General features: G+C 45.1%; 1 protein-coding gene across 3 annotated transcripts in view; it reads right to left on the reverse strand.

Moving 5' to 3' along the window:
* The window catches only part of TTC28 (tetratricopeptide repeat domain 28), a 596,541-nt gene that overhangs the window by 90,359 nt on the left and 487,065 nt on the right, over positions 1-19,117 (reverse strand). For all 3 annotated transcript variants that reach the window (XM_033837116.2, XM_033837115.2, XM_033837117.2), the window contains 6 exons: positions 13,434-14,775; positions 11,641-12,164; positions 7,937-8,046; positions 6,077-6,206; positions 3,729-3,947; positions 1,372-1,537 (listed from right to left, as the gene is read on the reverse strand). In XM_033837116.2, the coding sequence (XP_033693007.1) occupies positions 1,372-1,537; positions 3,729-3,947; positions 6,077-6,206; positions 7,937-8,046; positions 11,641-12,164; positions 13,434-14,775 (2,491 nt within the window). The remainder of the gene's footprint in view (positions 1-1,371; positions 1,538-3,728; positions 3,948-6,076; positions 6,207-7,936; positions 8,047-11,640; positions 12,165-13,433; positions 14,776-19,117) is intronic.

The following is a 19,117-nucleotide window of genomic DNA, read 5'->3' on the forward strand; positions in this document are numbered from 1 at the left end:
GCAGTTCTGTGTACCCCTGGCCTAACCTATTTTATGGTCATTTATAATTAAATCTCAGGGAGTAGCCTTACTTTCCAAGTTCGTGGGGTTCCCACACTGTGAAGCCCCTGTGAACACCACACCATTACCCAGTGTTAAGGATAGGGATGCTCCAGGACGCACGGCAGCCGTGGGAGAAATAGGACAACAGTGTGTGCATGTGGCTGACGCCTGTTCATGCTTCATAAAAACAGAAGCTAGAGATGACATTCTTACATGCTTTGGCTATTGTCTCAAGTATGATATTAATTTTGATAATTAAAAGCAGAACAAGCACCGGCCCGGGAGTCTGGGTGAGATCTAGATTGTTTTGATCCCAGCTCTGACACTCACTGTCGGCAAGTCCCATTTCGGTGCCGAATAAGGAGCTGGCCTAGATGACCACCAGAGCCCCTTCCTGCCTTGACATTCCATTATCGAATGGTTACTTTTCATCTAAGAGCTTATTTTAGACTTCATAAACACCCAAAGATCAATCTAGCTGCTGGCAATGACTACCACACACTCGGGGAGTCTGAGTTAAGCATCTCTAAAGAAATCACAGCGATATCTTAGGATTTTCATGATTACAAAAGAAATCATTCAAGAGAAAAGCAGATGTCCTTGGGACCTGACCCCAGTTCACACAGCAGATTTTCTGACACGGATCTTCTCAACATTTGTTAATCACAGGATGGGGGACTGAGATGCCTGGGAAATCTGGCTATGACCCAGCTCTAAGGGACTCTCTTCTTTCCATTTTCCCAGAAGCAGGGTCCTTGTGTAAATTATTTTCTATATATAAAATAGCCAATCACGATAAGACATTTCCATGAGTATATAACTTTTAAAATATTTGCAAAAAAGCAATTTTCCTCCCCATCCTCGATATTGGGAGTTCAACTTCCTTCACCTCAGCCCCTCAACGCACAGATCCTGTCACTGGTAATACATTCTCAAACAGGCGTTCAGCTATAGTAGAAACAAACTCATCATGAATCTGTTTATAACCAAAAAAGCATCTCAGTTTTAATTAGCTAATATGTTAAATTCGAAGTCGTGTTTATGTTTAAACATTCTACAAACCCATCTTAGAAAATGGGCATGTCTGATAAGGCCCTTCCTTGTCTGAAAGGAAATTACCAAAAATAATACAGACATCCTGCTGAGGGGTTTGCACTCCAGAGACATGTATTTGTTTCTGCTGCAGCAACTGTGAATAGACTGAGCACAATGTGTGAATTCTAGAAGATTTCTTCCATTAGCTCAAGTAGGACGTTTACAAAAGAGAAAACAAACGAAAACCCCTGAGATTATATCTGAAGGTGGGATTGGAAGCACCGCACTACTTGCCTTGAGTAGTAAGATTCCACACCCAGGGCCTCCCGGACGCTGGCGATGTGCTGCTCTAGGGCCGAGCTGGTGGCTGTTGGAAGGGCTGTGCTGCTGCCAGCCTGGAAGTCACTGGAGTTTTCCACCGTGTTGTCTCCCAGGTAGTGTTCGTGAAACTTCAGAATCCCTGAAACAAGACAGGCACAGGCACAGCCAACGTTATACATGATTGGGGTTGGGGAAGGGAAGGCGGAGGACAGTGGGCAGCAAGGTCGATGCTAGGTGACCTCTTTGACAAGCATGCTGTCCTCCAAACCATGTGAAGAAATCCTGAAATCCAAGGTGTCAAGAGGGCTTTCAGAAGCCTGGTCACTACGCTTTTTACAGCTTTCACCAGAAGGTTTGGTGCTTGAAAACAGGGAATTCAAGACAGGGCTTTTGATTTTGACGACATATATTCAGAAGCTCCTGGAATGATGATTAGTTCACATCAGTTCACGTATTTCAAAATAGATGCTTCTCAGAAGCACCAAACAGGGAAAGTTTCCTTTCAGGAATAGTGCACGAGCATGCCATGGTGCATTCTCCTCAGAAACTGAACTCCTGACAAAAAATATAGCTAGCCAAAAGGAAACTGTGTTACTCAAAGACCTTTCGTTTCACAAAAGCAAATCAAAATAAATATGTAGTGTAAAGGCCAGATAAAAAAATTTTAAACCACCTTTAAATAAGACCAACTGGTCAATGGTCATTAATGGATTAAAGGAGCAAAAAATGATAGCTGTATGAAACTGAGGCAATCCGTAGTGGTTTTCTAGCAATAAACACAGGACATATTCTCAAATGGTGATGAGGTATGTCAGCCCTGGAAAATGCTCGTCCTCTCTGATTGGATTAAAGCCCTGGTGAAAGCTTCAGAGTCTCATTAAGAGCAAAGAGAAATGGAAAGAGAAACAATAGAAACCTCATTATACATGGCTCATTGTTACAGGGATTTGGATATACCACCTGTCAAATCATGTTCCCAAAACATAACAACCACCAAGAGAAAGAGCTCAATGCCTCCATCATCAGCTGTGTCCTCCTGAGCATCAGGGCCCTCCGGGGGCTGGGATACACGGGGACTCATCCCACGGTGCACGACGCTCACCAAGTCATCATGAACACCACAACTTAAAACCTTTAGCATAAAAAGGTCAGAGGCAAGAATGTTCTTTATGGAAAGCCCATAAAAAACATGGAATTAAGGGTAAAATTATAAAAAGTGAGGCTGGGGCTTCCCTGGTGGCACAGTGGTTGAGAGTCCGCCTGCTGATGCAGGGGACACGGGTTCGTGCCCCGGTCTGGGAGGATCCCACATGCCGCAGAGCGGCTGGGCCCGTGAGCCATGGCCACTGAGCCTGTGCGTCCGGAGCCTGTGCTCCGCAACGGGAGAGGCCACAGCAGTGAGAGGTCCACGTACCGCGAAAAAAAAAAAAAAAGAAGTGAGGCTGAAGCATAGAACATACAGGCATTCTCAGAATGTAATCAGAACCCAGGAAGCATCTCAGATCTGTCATCCAGCCATCATTTTCTTTTTAAATCAAAGGGACAGAAACGTAATCAAGAAAATCTTGTCAGTTCTCCTTGGCAGTTGAACTTTTTGAAATTGGCTTACAGATATTCAAGAAGCCCATTCTTCAAGATTCCCAATTACAAGATCCACTTCCCCAGTCAATAAACTCTAATTGGATCTGGTATGTCTCCAGCATGGTAAAACCATCAGCATTTTGTTATGCAAAAAATATGGCCCTAACAGCTAATTAGTGGTTCTGTATTTAGTGAAACTGTTAAAGCCTGAACATTTAATCCTGATTTAATCAAAGGGGATTTTTACTTCTGAAATAGATTTACAAATGAACTGGTTAAAAATGGGTTTTGCTAAACTCAGAAATTTCAAGCATAAGACTTCATTTATATACTGTGACAGAGTTGCCATTATCATTTTAGTCTCTTTAACTGTACCATGACAAAGGGTCACAATTATTAAATCATATCTAGAAAGAACTCATTCGGACTTATTACTTTATTAGCTAATGAACAACAGCTGCCTAAAAATAGGGCTGCTGGTGAAATTAATCCTCCTGCTCTTAGTCGTCCTTGATAAATGCTTCCACATTCACCAGCAAGGAGCCGTGATTTCTTGGGGGAATGAGAAAGCTGGGCTGTCTTATTAATTGAATGCCCCACCACGGACTACCACCGTGGCGGAAGATTTGCTGAAAGCCGACATTAGCTCCTTGATCTGATCTATGGTAATGCACCTCTCCCACCTCTATTCACTAGACTTTCACAACCTAGTGTCTTAATTGCCCTGTTCCCACAGAAAGAGATCTTACCTGCCCCAGGAGCAAGCAGCCAGCTGTACAGGTAGCCTGCAGCCAGGGAATAGTAAAGCACTAGTCCCCTCTGGCCATTAACCATCTCTAAGATCTGATCAATAGTGACTGGGGAGTAGGGGTCGGAGTCCTGCTGTCCTGTCTGCCGTTCTACCAGGAGATCTGCAAACGCCCTTGTCCGTCCTCTTTCTGCCACGGCCAGGGCTTCATCATGATGGCCTAGAAGACAAAGGGATAGGCTGGGAGTCCACGGGGAGTATGATTATCAGAGAGGGTTATCAGGTACAGAGACCCCGGGCAGGCAGAAACCCCACTGCCTCTCCACGCCAACGTGTGGCAGACTCTCAATGAGACTGTTTCAAATTCAACCCCCTGCCTCAGATGACAGGTGCAGTGACCACTCTACTCAAACCCCACATTTTCAGATTCCACCCCACCGTAAGCCACCAGGCTTCCCTGTCTGGCAGCCACACCACAGGAAAGCTGACTGTTCAGAGCAGCCATCCTCAGCCCTGCCCACTCTCCCCCCACATCCTGAGTTACTCCCCGGCCTCCTGGCTTCTGACCCCATTCACTTGGCTCTTTGGACCTGATGTTCTGCGCTCTGGTTACCCTCTCACTTCCTTGCTCAGCTTGGATTCTGATTTGGCCTTGGCAGATGAGCCCTCTAGGACATGGCTCTTGACCACCTTTCTATTTCTCCTCGATGCAGCCCCTCTGTGCATCACATTGCCCAGCCCTGTTTCCACATTTTCCACCAAATTATACCTCTGTGCCCTCACACATGCTGGTCCATCTGCTCAGTGTGCCTTTCCCCTGTTTACTGAAAACAAGGAATCCCAATAGCTGTCTTGCCTATCTCAAAGACTAAACGAGGCCCTATATGTGGAGGTGGGTGGTAGGCATTATTCAAAGCACAGTATATATAACAAGTGACATTATAATCACTAGAGCTGATACCTCATTCCATTCTGGGCTCCCACACACTTGCTTCTCGTCTCTTCTCATTCCCATGGGCAAAGGGTTCAAACCTCTGAGGTCTCTAATCCTATGAAACTGCTTCTCTCTTTCAAGCTTTTCCTCAGTCTTCGGATCCAACCTCTAATCCCACTTCATCTAAGAAACTAGTCTGTAATCTAGTTTAAAAGCTAATGCTCAAATATGAGAGCACAAAAGATAAAGCAACATCCTTTCAAGTTAGGATTATTAGAAGGAACACAATGCAAAGGATCTGCTTACATCATAAATATACAAATGGAAGAGTTGCTAGAACTAAGGTCCAAAGAGAGGGCAGGCAGAGGCAGGAGACCAGATGCTGCAGCCCCAAAGCCCTTCAAGGATGCCCTGCTTCCTACAGTCTGAGTATCAGTAGAAAGCGGGGATTTGTATGTGTGTATGCAAATGTCTTCTTTTACCCTATTAAGTTATTAACTGGAACAACAGGGACGATTTCTGTACACATTGGAAAATTGGCCCCAAAGTGCTAGACAGACTTAACACTGTGATTATAGTAGATAATAAACTGTAATCGCAGGCAATGAGCACAGTTAATAGATACATTTTTCAAGGGGAAATTTGAGTATTCATACCCATAAAGCAAAGGACAGGTTATTGATAAGGCCTCAACATCCAACTTCAAAGACATTGTTAATTCCAATGAATACCTCCTTAACCCAAGTTCTGGGTTGGGGAAAATGGTCTGCAGAGATGGACAGCCCTGAGGAGAGGGAGAGGATGGGGTTGCTGGAATAGGGTGGCTGAAACAGTTAAGGCCCGGGTAAGGGAAGGTGGATACTGTCCCAGTGCAATGCAGCCCACAGGCCTGGGAGCGTTGTCACTGACTGTGTCACAGCCTTGGGGGCAGACAGTACAAACATTTATTAGACAGCAACATTAAAAGATGTGTGGCAGTAAAACAGGAAGAGACCAGTGTCTTCTCAGGTACCTGCCCCCAGGTACTAATGGGCAGAGGGAACCTGGTGGGAGCACCTGCTTCAAGCATCCCTGTCTCCAGGACACCTTCTCTGGCTCCTGGGTCTGTCTGCCAAGCCACTTCGTTCCCACAGCACCCGAGTCCCTTTTACTCTAGTGCCAATCACACCCTCCTGGGCTCCCGACTTCTGTCTCCTGATAGGCTAAGAGCTTCTAGAGGTCAGGAACTGGTACTTCTTGACTGGCACTAGGCACACACAAATATTCATTGCTTGAACGAACGAATGTTCAATGGCTGCGCTGTGGTTGTGGCTTCAGTCTGCTGTGACAACAAATCATATTTCATCACAGCACTCACGAAACGACTCAGACACAGGGGTGCACGCACACAAGGTGGGAACCCCCGCTGCTCTCACCGAGGCTGACGAGCACTCGCTGCAAGGCCTGGTAGGAGGATGTCTGCAGGTCAAAGAGGGAGAGCTTGTAGTCCGTGCTCAGCTGCACTTCGTGTCGGATCGTTTCAAACAAGGCTGATGCTCTATAGAGCTGCAAGGAGGGGAAAAGAACGTTATCTGTTTTCCAGAAACCACTGTCTAGCTGTTCACCGACTAGGGACAATTTTTGCTCACATCTTGGTACACAACAGAAAAATTGTTTTAAGAGATTTGAAAGGATGAATCTTTTTTTCCAGGTAGGTCTTTGTGGACCTGAAAAGGCATCAATTAGATCCTACTCAGTAAATTATAGTTTGTGTAATCAATTTTTGACAGACAAGGGGATCTAAAAGACAGGGGTTATAGACTCATAGTCTGAAACTTGTGGAAAAAAATCAGCTATGAACGCGATCAAGTGCTGATTTTGATTAAAACAAACGAAAAGCCTCTCCTCTTGTCATCAAGTAATTCACCACCCCAACGCCTCACAGTACAGAAGGGCTGGAACTGGAGCAGGTGAGGGGGAGCCAGGCAGGAGACGCCTGAGGCTGGGGGGAAACCCTGACGGCAGCCGCGCTCTCAGGAGGAAGGCTTCTTGCAGGCAGTTCAGCTGAACCAGATGCTGCTCTGCACAGCAGTGCTCCAGGGAGCCACATCCACTCACAGGCACACCCTGGGACCAGACACACGACACTCCTAAGGAGACACTGTCCTGCTGCTCTAAGGGGACCACAAGGTCAATGGGACAAGGCCTTTCTCTGATATTTATATGTGGAAACAGTATCAAATTTTTAATTCATGCAAATTTAAAGAATAGAATTCTAAGGCTAAGGGACTTAGACTAGGAGAGAGGAATGTATTCCCAACCCTGCCACTAATTTGCTGGGTGACTTTTGGTAAGATTCGGAACCTCAGTTTTTTCTCTGTAAAGGGATGGTTATCACTCTACCTCACAGGGTTATTAAGGAATAAATCCAGTCAGTGAAAGTACTTTGAAAACTATAAATCACTATATCAGTACAAACTTTAATTTTTGAAACCAGAAAACTAGAGAATTAATTCTTTAAATTGTAAAACGTCATAACATCCCAGGATGCTGTGGCACAAGTTCAAGCATATCATGTCCTCACTCCCTGTGAGCACCTACGACGGGAGCCTGGGCTCACCAATCCCTGGCCCCCTTTGCTAGCACAGCACCCTCCACAGCAAGCGCTGCCTAAGCAGTTGAGAGTGTGATTTTAGATGCCATCTCACAATTCCTCCAACCTGACAGAGGAACCCATAATTCCAGGGATCTTTCTAATTTGCAGAGCCGGCACAGAGCAGGTTTCTCTTCAACTATTTGTGTGCATGCAGAAGCATGAACTTTGTGTGTGTGTGTGTGTGTGTGTGTGTGTGTGTGTGTGTGTGTGTGTGAGAGAGAGAGAGAGAGAGAGAGAGAGAGAGAGAGAGAGGGAAGGGAGGGAGAGGAAGAGGGGAGAGAAGCATCTAGTGATATAACTAGAAACCCACAAAGACAGTAAATCCAATAATTATGAATTCTTGGATTATTTACTTCTGTCATAAAATGTATATAATTTCATATTAAGGTTTAATGAGGAACAATAGCACATAATACAAGAATTCCAAAGAAATTATTGAGAAATCTGTCATACAAGTGAGTAAGAGTCTTTACTATGGTTCAACACTTCTGGGCTGATACAGGCTGGAAATCTTGTATGTCAAACCCAAGAGCACAGGTCAACACCCTCTAGCAAACGTCATCACTACCAGGATAGTAATCCCAAGGTCTTCCATGCTTCTAGAAACAAAATCCACTCAGGACAGGGTTCTCCTGCTCACCTGATGTTGGGCTTCCTCCAGGTTCCCACTCGCCCAAAGGGAGAGGCCAAGACCATGGCGAATTTTGGCTTCATCTTCTCTTCGGCCCAGCTGCTCTGCTAACCTTAAACCTGAATTCAGATAGAGAAATTTTGAGGACACATAAAAGACAATTCCATCCTGCCAAGGAGTTCTGGAGCATAACTCTGGCTCAGGTGTATATGAAGAGTGTTAGCAACGCAGCTAGTTAAAATGCAGGACAAAAGCAGAATCAGCCAGGGCAGAGTAAGCATTTTTTTCAAATTCTGTGTTGGCAGTGACCTTTCCAGGTCACTCCAAGTTGCCCCAGCAAGAGCTCAGGTGATGGCTATCAGCAGGAGACAGGTTTGCAGGGCAGGCAGAAACACTGAAACAAATGGAACCTAACTGGCAGCCCTCCCAGCTGTGAAATCCCTAGCTTTGCAAATGAAAACTCCTGGCCTATAAGTTTACCTAACCCAATTCTCTGGCTGGCAAAAGTCTTTCTTGAAAGTTCCACAGTCAAGTACAGAAGCCCAGCTACTACTCTTTCCTATCACATGTGCACAGCATCCAATCAGTGTTGACGAGAGACACATCAGATGTCCTCCTGGAAGCAGAATGCTCACACCGCCTGACCCTGCCTTCTGTTACTGAGGCCGCTGAGGCATTTCGCATCCAATCTGCCTTTCCTTTAAGGCGGAGCCTTTGATGTGCCTCAGGGGGGTTGCAGAGCAAGAGCTATTATGAGTTGAAAGCTTTAAATGAGATTGTTCTCATTCTAATGGCCTTCAGATAGGCACCTGCAGTTTGGGTCACTTACTCACAGGAAGCTTCTGGATTTCAGGACATCAGCAACCTCCAGAGCTTTGTGGGAGTCAAATCTGAAGGCAACCATTTATTGTATTGGCCACTAAGCAGTTCTCGGCATCACTTTGCCCTCATTATCCTGCTCTCTGTACATAGGAGTTAGCTTGTGCAGAGACAGCAGGAAAGCTCCCACACTGCAACTGCACACACCAAGGAAGGACTTCTTCTTTCTAATCTAATTCAGGGTGCATGGGAGCCTGTCTCTGAGCATGCTGGGCCCACACAATTTCAGACTTTCGAAAAGGAACTGAGTCAGTTGAGAGGCTAATAAAAGTGATACTCGGGTTCAAACTCATAAAATATCATGCATCTCAAAATGCACATAAGTCAGAAAACTTAGAAACAGCAGTTTAAATTTAAATCATGTCACAGGGTAACAAAAACAACATGTATTTGCAAATTATTCACATTTTAAAATACTTCATAGAGTAGGAATAGAAATAAAAGAAATGGTTCTTGGGTGAAAACCAGGAGGAGACCAGTTGTTTTAACCTTCAACAAGCTAACCATATTCATTCAGCAATATAGCTCTCCCTGCTAGGCCTGGGCCTCTGAGTTGGAAGTCAAAGTCATTGAGGCAGCTCCTCCAGAAGGTATGTTCTGTGCAAGGCGGGACTTGACTTTGCTCCCTGCTAGATCCCCAGCGTGTAGGACACTCCCTGGCCCATAATCAAAAGTTCAACAATGAAGAGCTAAAAGCCCACTGGACAGACATGGTATCTGTCCTTCCCCAGTTTCTACCTGCTTCTGCCTCTTAGGAATCTGACCCACCTATCCAGCCCTCCTGGAGCCTAGTTTGCCAGAAACTAGTTACATGACTCCAGGTAAGTCACTAAATTGCTCCAGCCTCCCTTTCTTCAGTTGCAAAAAGAAAAGAAGCTGGATGAGACCAGTGGTTTTTATCACGGGTAACCATACAAATCACGTAGAGAGCTTGTTCCAAAGGCTCTGACCAGGCCTGCCTGTGAGATTCTACTGCATGTGGGCAGGGGGATGCTAGTACACAGGCCTGTCTGAAAGCCAGGAGGGAGACAGAGTACCGAAGTGGTTTCCAACTGAACTGTCCCCTCACTTCAAGAGGCTGCAGACCCAACTCAGAGCACTCAGAAAGGGCCTCCCAGGTGTCCTGCACCTGAAACAACTTATGCGAAGAGGCATCTGGTCAGGTCCACGAGGTACACCAGACTCTCTGGTAGAGCACATCCACGAAAAAGACACTGTGGAGATGGCGCGGTAAGAATTTAGATCTCTGCAAGACTTAAAATTACAACAGTAAAAATAGAGTTTTCCATAAGTATAGAATTATGTTACAATATCTCAGGCAAAGCAGCTGCTTCATGAAAATAACATTTCAGGAAGTACCAACGAACACAGTTGAAAGGTTGTCATACACTGGGTCTGAATTTAATAGTTTTCACATATTCAATTGAAAATCGCCCCCAGTCTGTTAGAATTTTACCAGTCTAGTTTCAGGAAACCAAAAGCCACCTCTCATATTTAATGCATTGAGGCAGAGCTCCCACTGAGTGGGAGCCAAATCATGTCTGGGAAGTGGCTTCTAGCCTCTCAGTAATCTCTCAGCCTGCAGGCCAGAGCAAGCCTGGTCTGTGCAGAGGACCACAGCGACCATCAGCCCCTGGCCCATTCTCCACTTCATGTGCTGCTTCCCTCTCTCCCAGCTTCCAGCTGGGGATCAGAAGTAATCGTGGACATGACTGCCCCAGCCCTGCTCTGTTCTTGGGAGGTTGAAAGAACTGCATACAAGGTCTTGTGTGGTTCCTGAGGTCAGGAAACCTGGGCTGAGCCCCATGCCACCACTGACTGACCGCGTGGTCAGGATCAAGCCACTGTAGTCTCTGAGCCTCAGGTCACTTAGCTGCCAATGGGAATAAAAAGATACAACTCTCATGGTTACTATGAGAATGAAATCCAATTAGATAAACTATGTATGCCAAAAAATTTTGGAAACTATAAATGACAGTTTTTGCTTGAAATCAGCAACCATTTCCTTTTACTAGTGAGCCAAGAACACCGTATCTGCTGTTTTTCCCTCCCAGGATGACAGGATGCCATGTGCCCGTGTGAGAGGAAGTGCTTTCCAGAGGAGGGTTCCAAAGGGGTGGAGGGCAAACACACTGCTGTGGGGCTCCTGCTTGGTGAGGAAGGAAGCATCCAAGGCCTGACTGTGCGCAGGTAACTGCAGGGAGCCTGCCGGAGAGGAGAGGGGGTGGGGGGAGGGGGTGAAAAAGAGGGGAGGGAGGGAAGCAGTCACTTTCTGGGCCTGCCTGAAATAAGCCTACCGTGGCACCAGCCCAGCACGGTGGGTAACCAGCACCAGGAAACCTGGCTGATGGCTTGAGAGACCCTCAGACAGGTGCTTCTGGATTAGACCCCGGCTGCCACATTGAAATGGACTTCTACACAGCTTTGATACAGCTTATTTTCTAAAGGGACAATGGGCCCGGAACAGCTGTGCATTTTTCCTCTGATTCAGGCCCTTAACTTGTACACTATTAGATCTAACTTGACCTTGTGTAGAATGTGTTTTTTACTCAGTAGAGGGCTCTGAAAAGCAAGGAGGGTGTCAGCTCCTTGGACAGCTGGCAAGCAGAGCGAGACAAGCTGGGTAATGCATCCTGGACAGTGGAAAGCCTTTGTACTACTAAGGAACACCCAGTGGGGGACACCATGGTTTTGGAGTTGAACTGATGATGTGGTCTCTGAGATCCTCACTCCATGCAGAGGTGGCCACTCACACCGTGTACACCTCCTTCTGAGCAGACTGTGAGCTCAGTCTCAGGGTAGACCGAGAAGCCATGACAGACCTTTTCACTTACCTTCCTGCAAGTACATGACTGCCTGGGAATAGTTCTGCAAAGCATGATGGGTCCTTCCAAGGCTACTATAAGACACCGTCTTGGCCACCAAGTCGTTCATCTGTGCAGCGATGCTCAAGTGCTGTTCTTGATAGACCACGGCCCTCTCAAAGGTGCCCAGGGACTCGTAGGTCAGGCCCAGGTTCCCATAGGCCCGTCCCTGGCACGTGGGGTTGTTGGTTTCCTCTGCTATCTGCAGATCCAGCTGGTGGTACTGCAGGGCTGTATCGTATTCCCCCATCTGCTGGTAAACGCCCCCTAGGCCACAGGCAGCATCACTTTCCAGAGCTCGGTCTTTCATCTCTCTAGCAATGTTCAGCTGGCGTTCAAGGCAGGAAATGGCTTGTTCGTAATTCCCTAATTGGCTGTGCAGGCTTCCCAGCTCTCCATAGGCCTGGGCTTTATTAAAGGCCTCCCCGAGCTCATGGGCAACCACGAGCCTCTTTTCAAAGCACACAAGGGCTTGCTGCAAGCTCCCCATTGCCCTGTGGGGGATGTAGACAGAAAAGCAATGATATTATTTTGTGCAGGTGCAGACATGCTAAAGCCCCTGAGAAAATGAAAAGCATTTGTCACTGTCACTTACTATAGAAGCTCTTAACTTCTCTTCTAGCTAAAATCTATCATGTGCCCTTAGAGTGAGATGCAGGGGAATTTCATAATCTGGAAAGCAATTCAAAAGTCATCCCTTAGTGACCTTCCCAAGAGCTTGAGATTCAATGGGATATATACCCCAGAGGAAACATAAAATATATTAATAGGCACAATGATAGCAAGTGAACTGTTTGGTTCTTTGGGCCTCCCAATTTCCACTACTGCTTAGACTATGTTTTTGAAATCACTTTACAATGGCTATAAATCTTTCACCCTTAGCTTCTCAGAGCACTCTGTGGGTGATGATTTAGTCTGACCCTTGCCCTTCCTCCACTCCAGGAGCCCTAATCCCCTGCCTATCTGGAAAGGCCGTATATTCTGCAGACACAGACACCTTCTTGGGTTGCCCACGTTCAGAAGGAAAGCACCACCTTGGCCAACAGTGTATCTTTTTGTGCTGCTAAGAGATGACACGATAAGAGTGAGAAGAGCATGGATTCTGGCGGCAGACCAAGCCAGTTGTGTAGGACACATGAATTCCTTTTCCTGAGCTTCAGTTTCTGGATGCTAATAAATCCCACATCCCATAGCAGATGATAATAAATGTAGACTAATACGGGATTGCTATAAATATTAAGCAAGATATCTATGCAAGGTGGCTAGCATGACAGTATATGTTTATTCACTCGCACTATTATGAGGTGGCTTTCCCTAAAAGCAACCAAATGGGGTCCAGGTAATTGGTGGGTATAGGTGTTATATTAATGAACACATCCATATAATGTGAGGGGCATTCAGAAAATATAAGTTAGATCAATTCATTCATCTTTCCCATTCCTATTATCTCTTTTATTCTGCTCATTGTGATGTAGTCAAAAAGGTAGTGCATTTGGAGTCAGACAGCCCTGGGTTTAACCTCAGCTGTCCCTTTTAAGCTGTGTAATCTTGGACATAAACTCTGGGCCTTAGTTTCTTCCTATATAACATAAGGGTAAAAATATACCCTGCTAATTTCACAGAATTATTGGAGGAACGAAATGAGGTATGCACGGAAATGATTTGTAGTCAATAAGCTGCCATGCAGACATTAAGTGGCCATTACTTTCACAACTGCTCTTTGTGCAGGTTTATCAACCACATTTGTCCTCTGTCATTTTTACCTGTGTCCATTTCCCAGGCCCCGGTAAGCCTTGGCTTGGTCTTGCATGCGATTTAGACTCTGGGCAACAGATAAATATTGTTCATAGTACTTTATAGCTTCCTCATAGTCACCCAGGGCCTCGTAGCAATCCCCCAGGTTGCCATAGGCCCGGCCCCTGTCGAGCACAGATTCATTTCCACTCAGCTGCTGCAGCATGGCCAGCTGCTGCTCGAAGTAGCCGATGGCTTCTTCCATCACATTCATGTTCATCTTTGTGATGCCCATGTTGCCATAGACCTGAGCTTCTAGACTCGGATCTTTCAGCTTCTGCCCTAGATCCAGCTGCTCTTCATAACACTTGAATGCCATCGTGTATTTCCCAAGGGCCATGTAGACGGCTGCCAGGTGCCCATGAGCTCTGCACTCTCCTGGCAAGTCGCTCAGCTCCTGATATACCTCCAGTTCCTGTGTGTGATAACCCAAGGCCTTGTCGTGTTTCTGGATCATTCGGTATGCGGTGCCCAGGGCTGCATATGCACTGGCCTCCAGTCTTCTGTCCTTTACATGGTGAGCCAAGCCCAGCTGCTGCTCATAGAATTTTATTGCACCACTGATATCTTTTTTACAGATGAATATATCGCCCAGGTTCCCCAGGGCTCGAAATTTAGCCTGGGAGTTATTCAGGGACTGGGCTAGGGACAGTAAGTACTTCTGACACTCTTCGGCTTTGTTAAAATTCAGCAGAGCCTTGAATGCTAAGCCCAAGTTGCAGTAGGCTTTTGCTTGGCTCAATTTGTCATGAAGGTCTTTGGCCAGGGCCAGATCCTGCTCATAGTACTTCACCGCCTCCTGGTAATTTCCAAGGCAGTAATGGGCGTAGCCAAGATTGTGGCAGACCTTCCCTTCTCCTTCCATGTCTTGAAGCTCGGGAGCAAGCCGGAGGTACTGTTCGTAATAGGGGGCGGCCTGGACGTACTCCCCTCGAGAGCAGTGGAAGTTGCCCAGGTTGCTGAGGGCCCGGGCCTCGCTCTGGATGTCACGCAGCTCCCGAGCGATGTTCAGGTGGTTCTGATAGTGCTGCAGGGCCCGGTCGTGGGCACCCAGGGCCTGGTAGGCCACGGCAAGGTTCCCGTGTGTGGATGCCTGTGAGGCACGGTCATTCACTTCCATGGAGATCTGCAGCTCCTGCCGGTGGTACTTGACAGCCTGGTCGTACATGCCCAGAGCATTGTAGGCATTGCCCATATTCCCGTAGGCACGGCCCTGGGCGGCGTAATCACTCAGCTCCTGGGCGATGCACAGGTGGGTCTTGTGGAGTTTCAGTGCAGTATCATAATCACCTTTCATCTGGTGTATGATTCCTGAGAAAGAGAATAAAACAATAGAAAAGGGTTGAAATGACTGATTAGCAATATAGAAAAATGTAATTTGCAACTCGATTTATACTCAAATACAATCCAGATGAATTGAAGAATTTAAAATAACAGAAGGTAGAATTAAATATTTATCAGCTCTCCAGAGGGGGGATAGCTTTCTAAGCTTCAAAGCAAAAGGAATAAAAAAAAAAACTGACAGATTTGGTTACAAAAATAATAAGCTTTATACTATAAATATATATCTAAAATTAAAAGGCAAACACAATACTGGAAAATATATGAATTATACAAAAAAAATTCAATAGCATCGTGTATAAAGATTTCATTTGTTTCATTTAAAAAAAAATCAAGACCCCAATTTACTGAAATAGGCAAAAATAGTAAAAGTGAGCAGACAACTCACATCCAAGGAAATACAGAGTAACCACAGGGGAAAATGTTAATTTCTTTTAATAATCAAAGAAATGCAAAATAAAGCAACCCTGAAGTACCATTTTACTTCTACTAAATTAGCAAACAAAAAATTTAAACAATACCCTATACTGACGAGGTGGCCCTGAAGCTGGTAAACACATCAACTGCTGGACACAAACGGGAACAGCCTTTGGAGGAGCAGCATGGCAAGAACCACACACGGTGCTGCTCAGACCCTGCAATCCTGCTCAGGGGAATGTCTTCTAAGGCAATCATACAACAAATGCAAAAGCTCTCTGCATAACAATCTTCACTGCACCATTATAGATTAGTGGAAAATCAGAAACATCTTCAATGGCAAACAATTGGGGATTTTATAAGTACATTTTGGTATATCAACTCATCAGGGGATTATGCAGTCATTAAAAAGATAATTACGAAGTCTATGCAGAAAAATGGGGAAAAAAGAGTTCTTGCAATAATGTTAAGTGGAAAAAGCAGAAAACAATGCTGCACGCTCCCTCACAATGACTAGGAAAATGAATCTGTGCACATGGACAAGACCTCGAGGGTATTATGCAAAAATAAAAACAGTTGCCTTGTTAGGTGATAGGATTTGAATGGTTTTTGTTCCAGAATTTCTTGTAATTCTGCTATCTAGCTTTTACAGTCAACAATAACAGCACTTCAAACAGCCCTCATAAACTATGCTATAGCTGCTAAGCTAAGCTGTTGTTTTTACAAGCAGTTCAAAATGAGATATATCATAAATATCATAAATATAAAGTAGTTCCAAACGAGGGATATAATAAAAGTAACTTGGGAAGCGCCTTTAAGGACAGCCTGGTTCATTTCAGTTGGGGCTGGGATGGGGAGGCACAGAAAAGGTGGAGGGATCTAGTATGCAAACAGGTTTCTCTTCGCCTTGGTTTTGAACATGCTTTTCTGTGCATCAACGTGTGAACTTTGCACTGGTGACCAAAACCTGCAGAAGTATAAGAACTCAAAAACACCAAGATGGGTTGCTAAAATGTCTGAACTGAAAATAGAGGCACTGAGAAAGCAAGCTATCGAAATCCAGCTTCTGCAATTTGCTTATCTCTACACCTTTCATTCTTTCCTTCCTTCCTTCATTTACTTACACACTGACCCAACAAATATTAACTGAATATTTATTGTGTACTAAGCCTTGTGGAGGGCAGCACACAGGGAGAGAGATGAAGACACGTGTCTGCCCTCAGAAAGCACACAGGGTCATAAGGGAGACGGTCATGAAACAAATAATGTCAATACACATAATAAAAGCTGAAGTGAGCGGGGGCGTGGGAGAGAGAGGAGCATGCCAGGGCCACTCCTCCAGTCCTGACTTCCTCCCCTGCCTGCAGTGGAGGTCTGCCCTGCCCCAGGAGTCGTGCTGAGCTCTGGGTCCAGCCATCTGTATGACATTAACTGGATTTAGGGCACTGGATAAATCATTTAGCCTCTTTGAGCTTTTTTTAGTTCATCTATAAATTGAGGAAAATAATAATCTTGATACCAACCTTAGAGGATAGTAATGAGGATCAAATGAAATAATGTAGGTGCAAGTGCATTGTAAACTATAACGTGAAATTCAAATATTAGTTACTGAAATTACTATATGCTTCTAGGGAAGGGGATTCTCGAGGTGGTAGAGATTAAACAAACTATGGTAATTCTTCTGTGTATTTTCTTTTATGAGTAAAATATTTCATAGTTTAAAATAAGCAAATCATGGTACTCTATATTATGGAATAACATGGTGCCATTAAAAATGGTGAAGTAAAAAAAAAAAGATGAAATAGAAGTTTATATACTGACATGGGAAAAATTATAATATATTAAGGTACACTTAATAAAACAGTACACTTAATAAAAACATTAATAGAATGTATGTATATACATACATGTTTATACTTATACATACAGCATACATTTTTTACAAAGGTAACAGTAGTGATCTTTGAGTGGTGAAATTTTGCTTATCTGTGTTTTAAATGGTTTTTCTATGATGAATGCACAACACCTGGTTAAATATTACTCAAATTTTTGAAACTCTGCTCTAATTAGGGCAACATTCCTGAGGACTGGAGATGTCACTGGCGTCCTAGCTGGAAAGGTCAGGTTTTCAGAGCCTGTCTCAAGGTTAGAAACTCTAAGCTGCCAAAAGGCACTACCTTAGCATCACCTGAAGGAAGCCCTCTTAGTGACAGAAACATTTCAGTTCTGAAGACCTGAATGCGGCCTGTATCCCTAAATGGCTTTTATCTAAAGAAAAAACTTGTAGGTTTCAAATTTCCAAGTATCCTTAGAGGAAATGAATCATTTATTCCCTCTCTCCTCAGCTTCTGCATAAGGAGAAATAAGGGGCAAAATACCTGACCCGCCATGAGTGCAGAGTCATGAACAGAGCCAGAGCTGGGGAGGGCAGCATGAGTGCCCACACATCCCTCCAAGCACTTTCCCCCCTAGCAATGCCTTTACATTGATTTTTTTTCCCACAGCTTTCGGATTTCACTGCAATGATTTTTAAGCCAATATGATCACTGATTGGTTGCTAAGGTGGTGTTAAGAGGAAGCAAGCAGTGTGGGACCTTCAGAGAAGGAAACTGAGGAAGCTCAGGTTTTTTGTATGCACCCTACTGCTAAAGAAACAGGTCACCTGGCTAGCACCCCATCCTCCCCACTTGTACCCCATCCTATAGGAAGCTGGCTAAGTATCTGGAAGGCACACTATAATGGAAAAGGCACAGAACTTTAAGTCAGAAGTCCCGTTTTACAAGCCTGGCTCCCACCTCATTCAGCTGAGTATCTTTGAGACCCTAAGTTTCTGTCTCAGAGCCTTTGTTTTCTTTTCTTTTCTTTTTTAATTGAAAACTTTTTGGTGTTTTTGGTTTTCTTATTAATAAGGCCAGGTTATAATCATCTCAAAGAAATGGTATGAGAAACACAGTAGTGTACATCAATAGGGTTTGCTAACTATCGCATGCTTCCTAAACACAGTATGAACGGTATTCAGAGAGTGAGCGTTCAAAGGAAAAGTAATTCCATTTCTCTTGCTCTCAGGGCCTCAAGAGTCTGGCTAGTTAATAGGGAGCAGTTGGGATGATAATGGCTACCCAGGGTTCAATGATTTGTGAAAGAAACTGCCTGCTGGTTACAGCAAAATGATCTGACCCCCAGCCAGTTTGCCCACACACTCCCTTTCGGCCCCGCCTTCCCCCTCAGCTGACACTTCCAAGGGTCTCGAAAGCATAGGAAGATTCTCAAAACAAAGACTTCCAGACACAGGCAAGGGTAGAGGAGATGGGCTGGCTGAGGTGGGAATTTTTTCTTCTGCCCTTGTGTCTGCTCTGTCCCAGCCGCTGCCAGCCTGGAGAATTCTGAACGGAACATTACACACTCTTGGCAGCTCTTCTCTTTGTTGAAGCAACATAAAAGCATCCCTGAGAGCTGCCAGGAGAGTGACTGCACATGCTGAGGAGATAATCTGCAGATCCTCCTTCCCTTTCGAGACCACAGCTTGATTTTCCAAGGCTGTCACTCAGATGAAGACTTACAGAGGGCCTGTCAGAGGGCATGCTAGGTGACAACGTGCTGCAGGGAGGGGAATTAAATGAAGATTAGTGGGGCAGAAGATCCTCACAAAGCCCAGTTCTCACAGGGCATGTAGAGAAATGACACATGCTTATGGATTTATACATCCATCCCTACAGTAAGCCTCCACCTATGCATCAGGAATGGTCACTGCCATAGGAATAATAAGAGCTACTGCAAAGACCTGTTGTGAGGGCCAAGGAGTCATGCTTATGAGAGGCTAGCACAAGTGCCTGGGACATAGTAAGTGCTCAGTACATTTTGCCTCTATTGTTAACCATTACCAGCAAAGATCAAG

The sequence above is a fragment of the Tursiops truncatus genome, chromosome 13 (genome assembly GCF_011762595.2).
Source record: "Tursiops truncatus isolate mTurTru1 chromosome 13, mTurTru1.mat.Y, whole genome shotgun sequence".
Taxonomy (NCBI): domain Eukaryota; kingdom Metazoa; phylum Chordata; class Mammalia; order Artiodactyla; family Delphinidae; genus Tursiops; species Tursiops truncatus.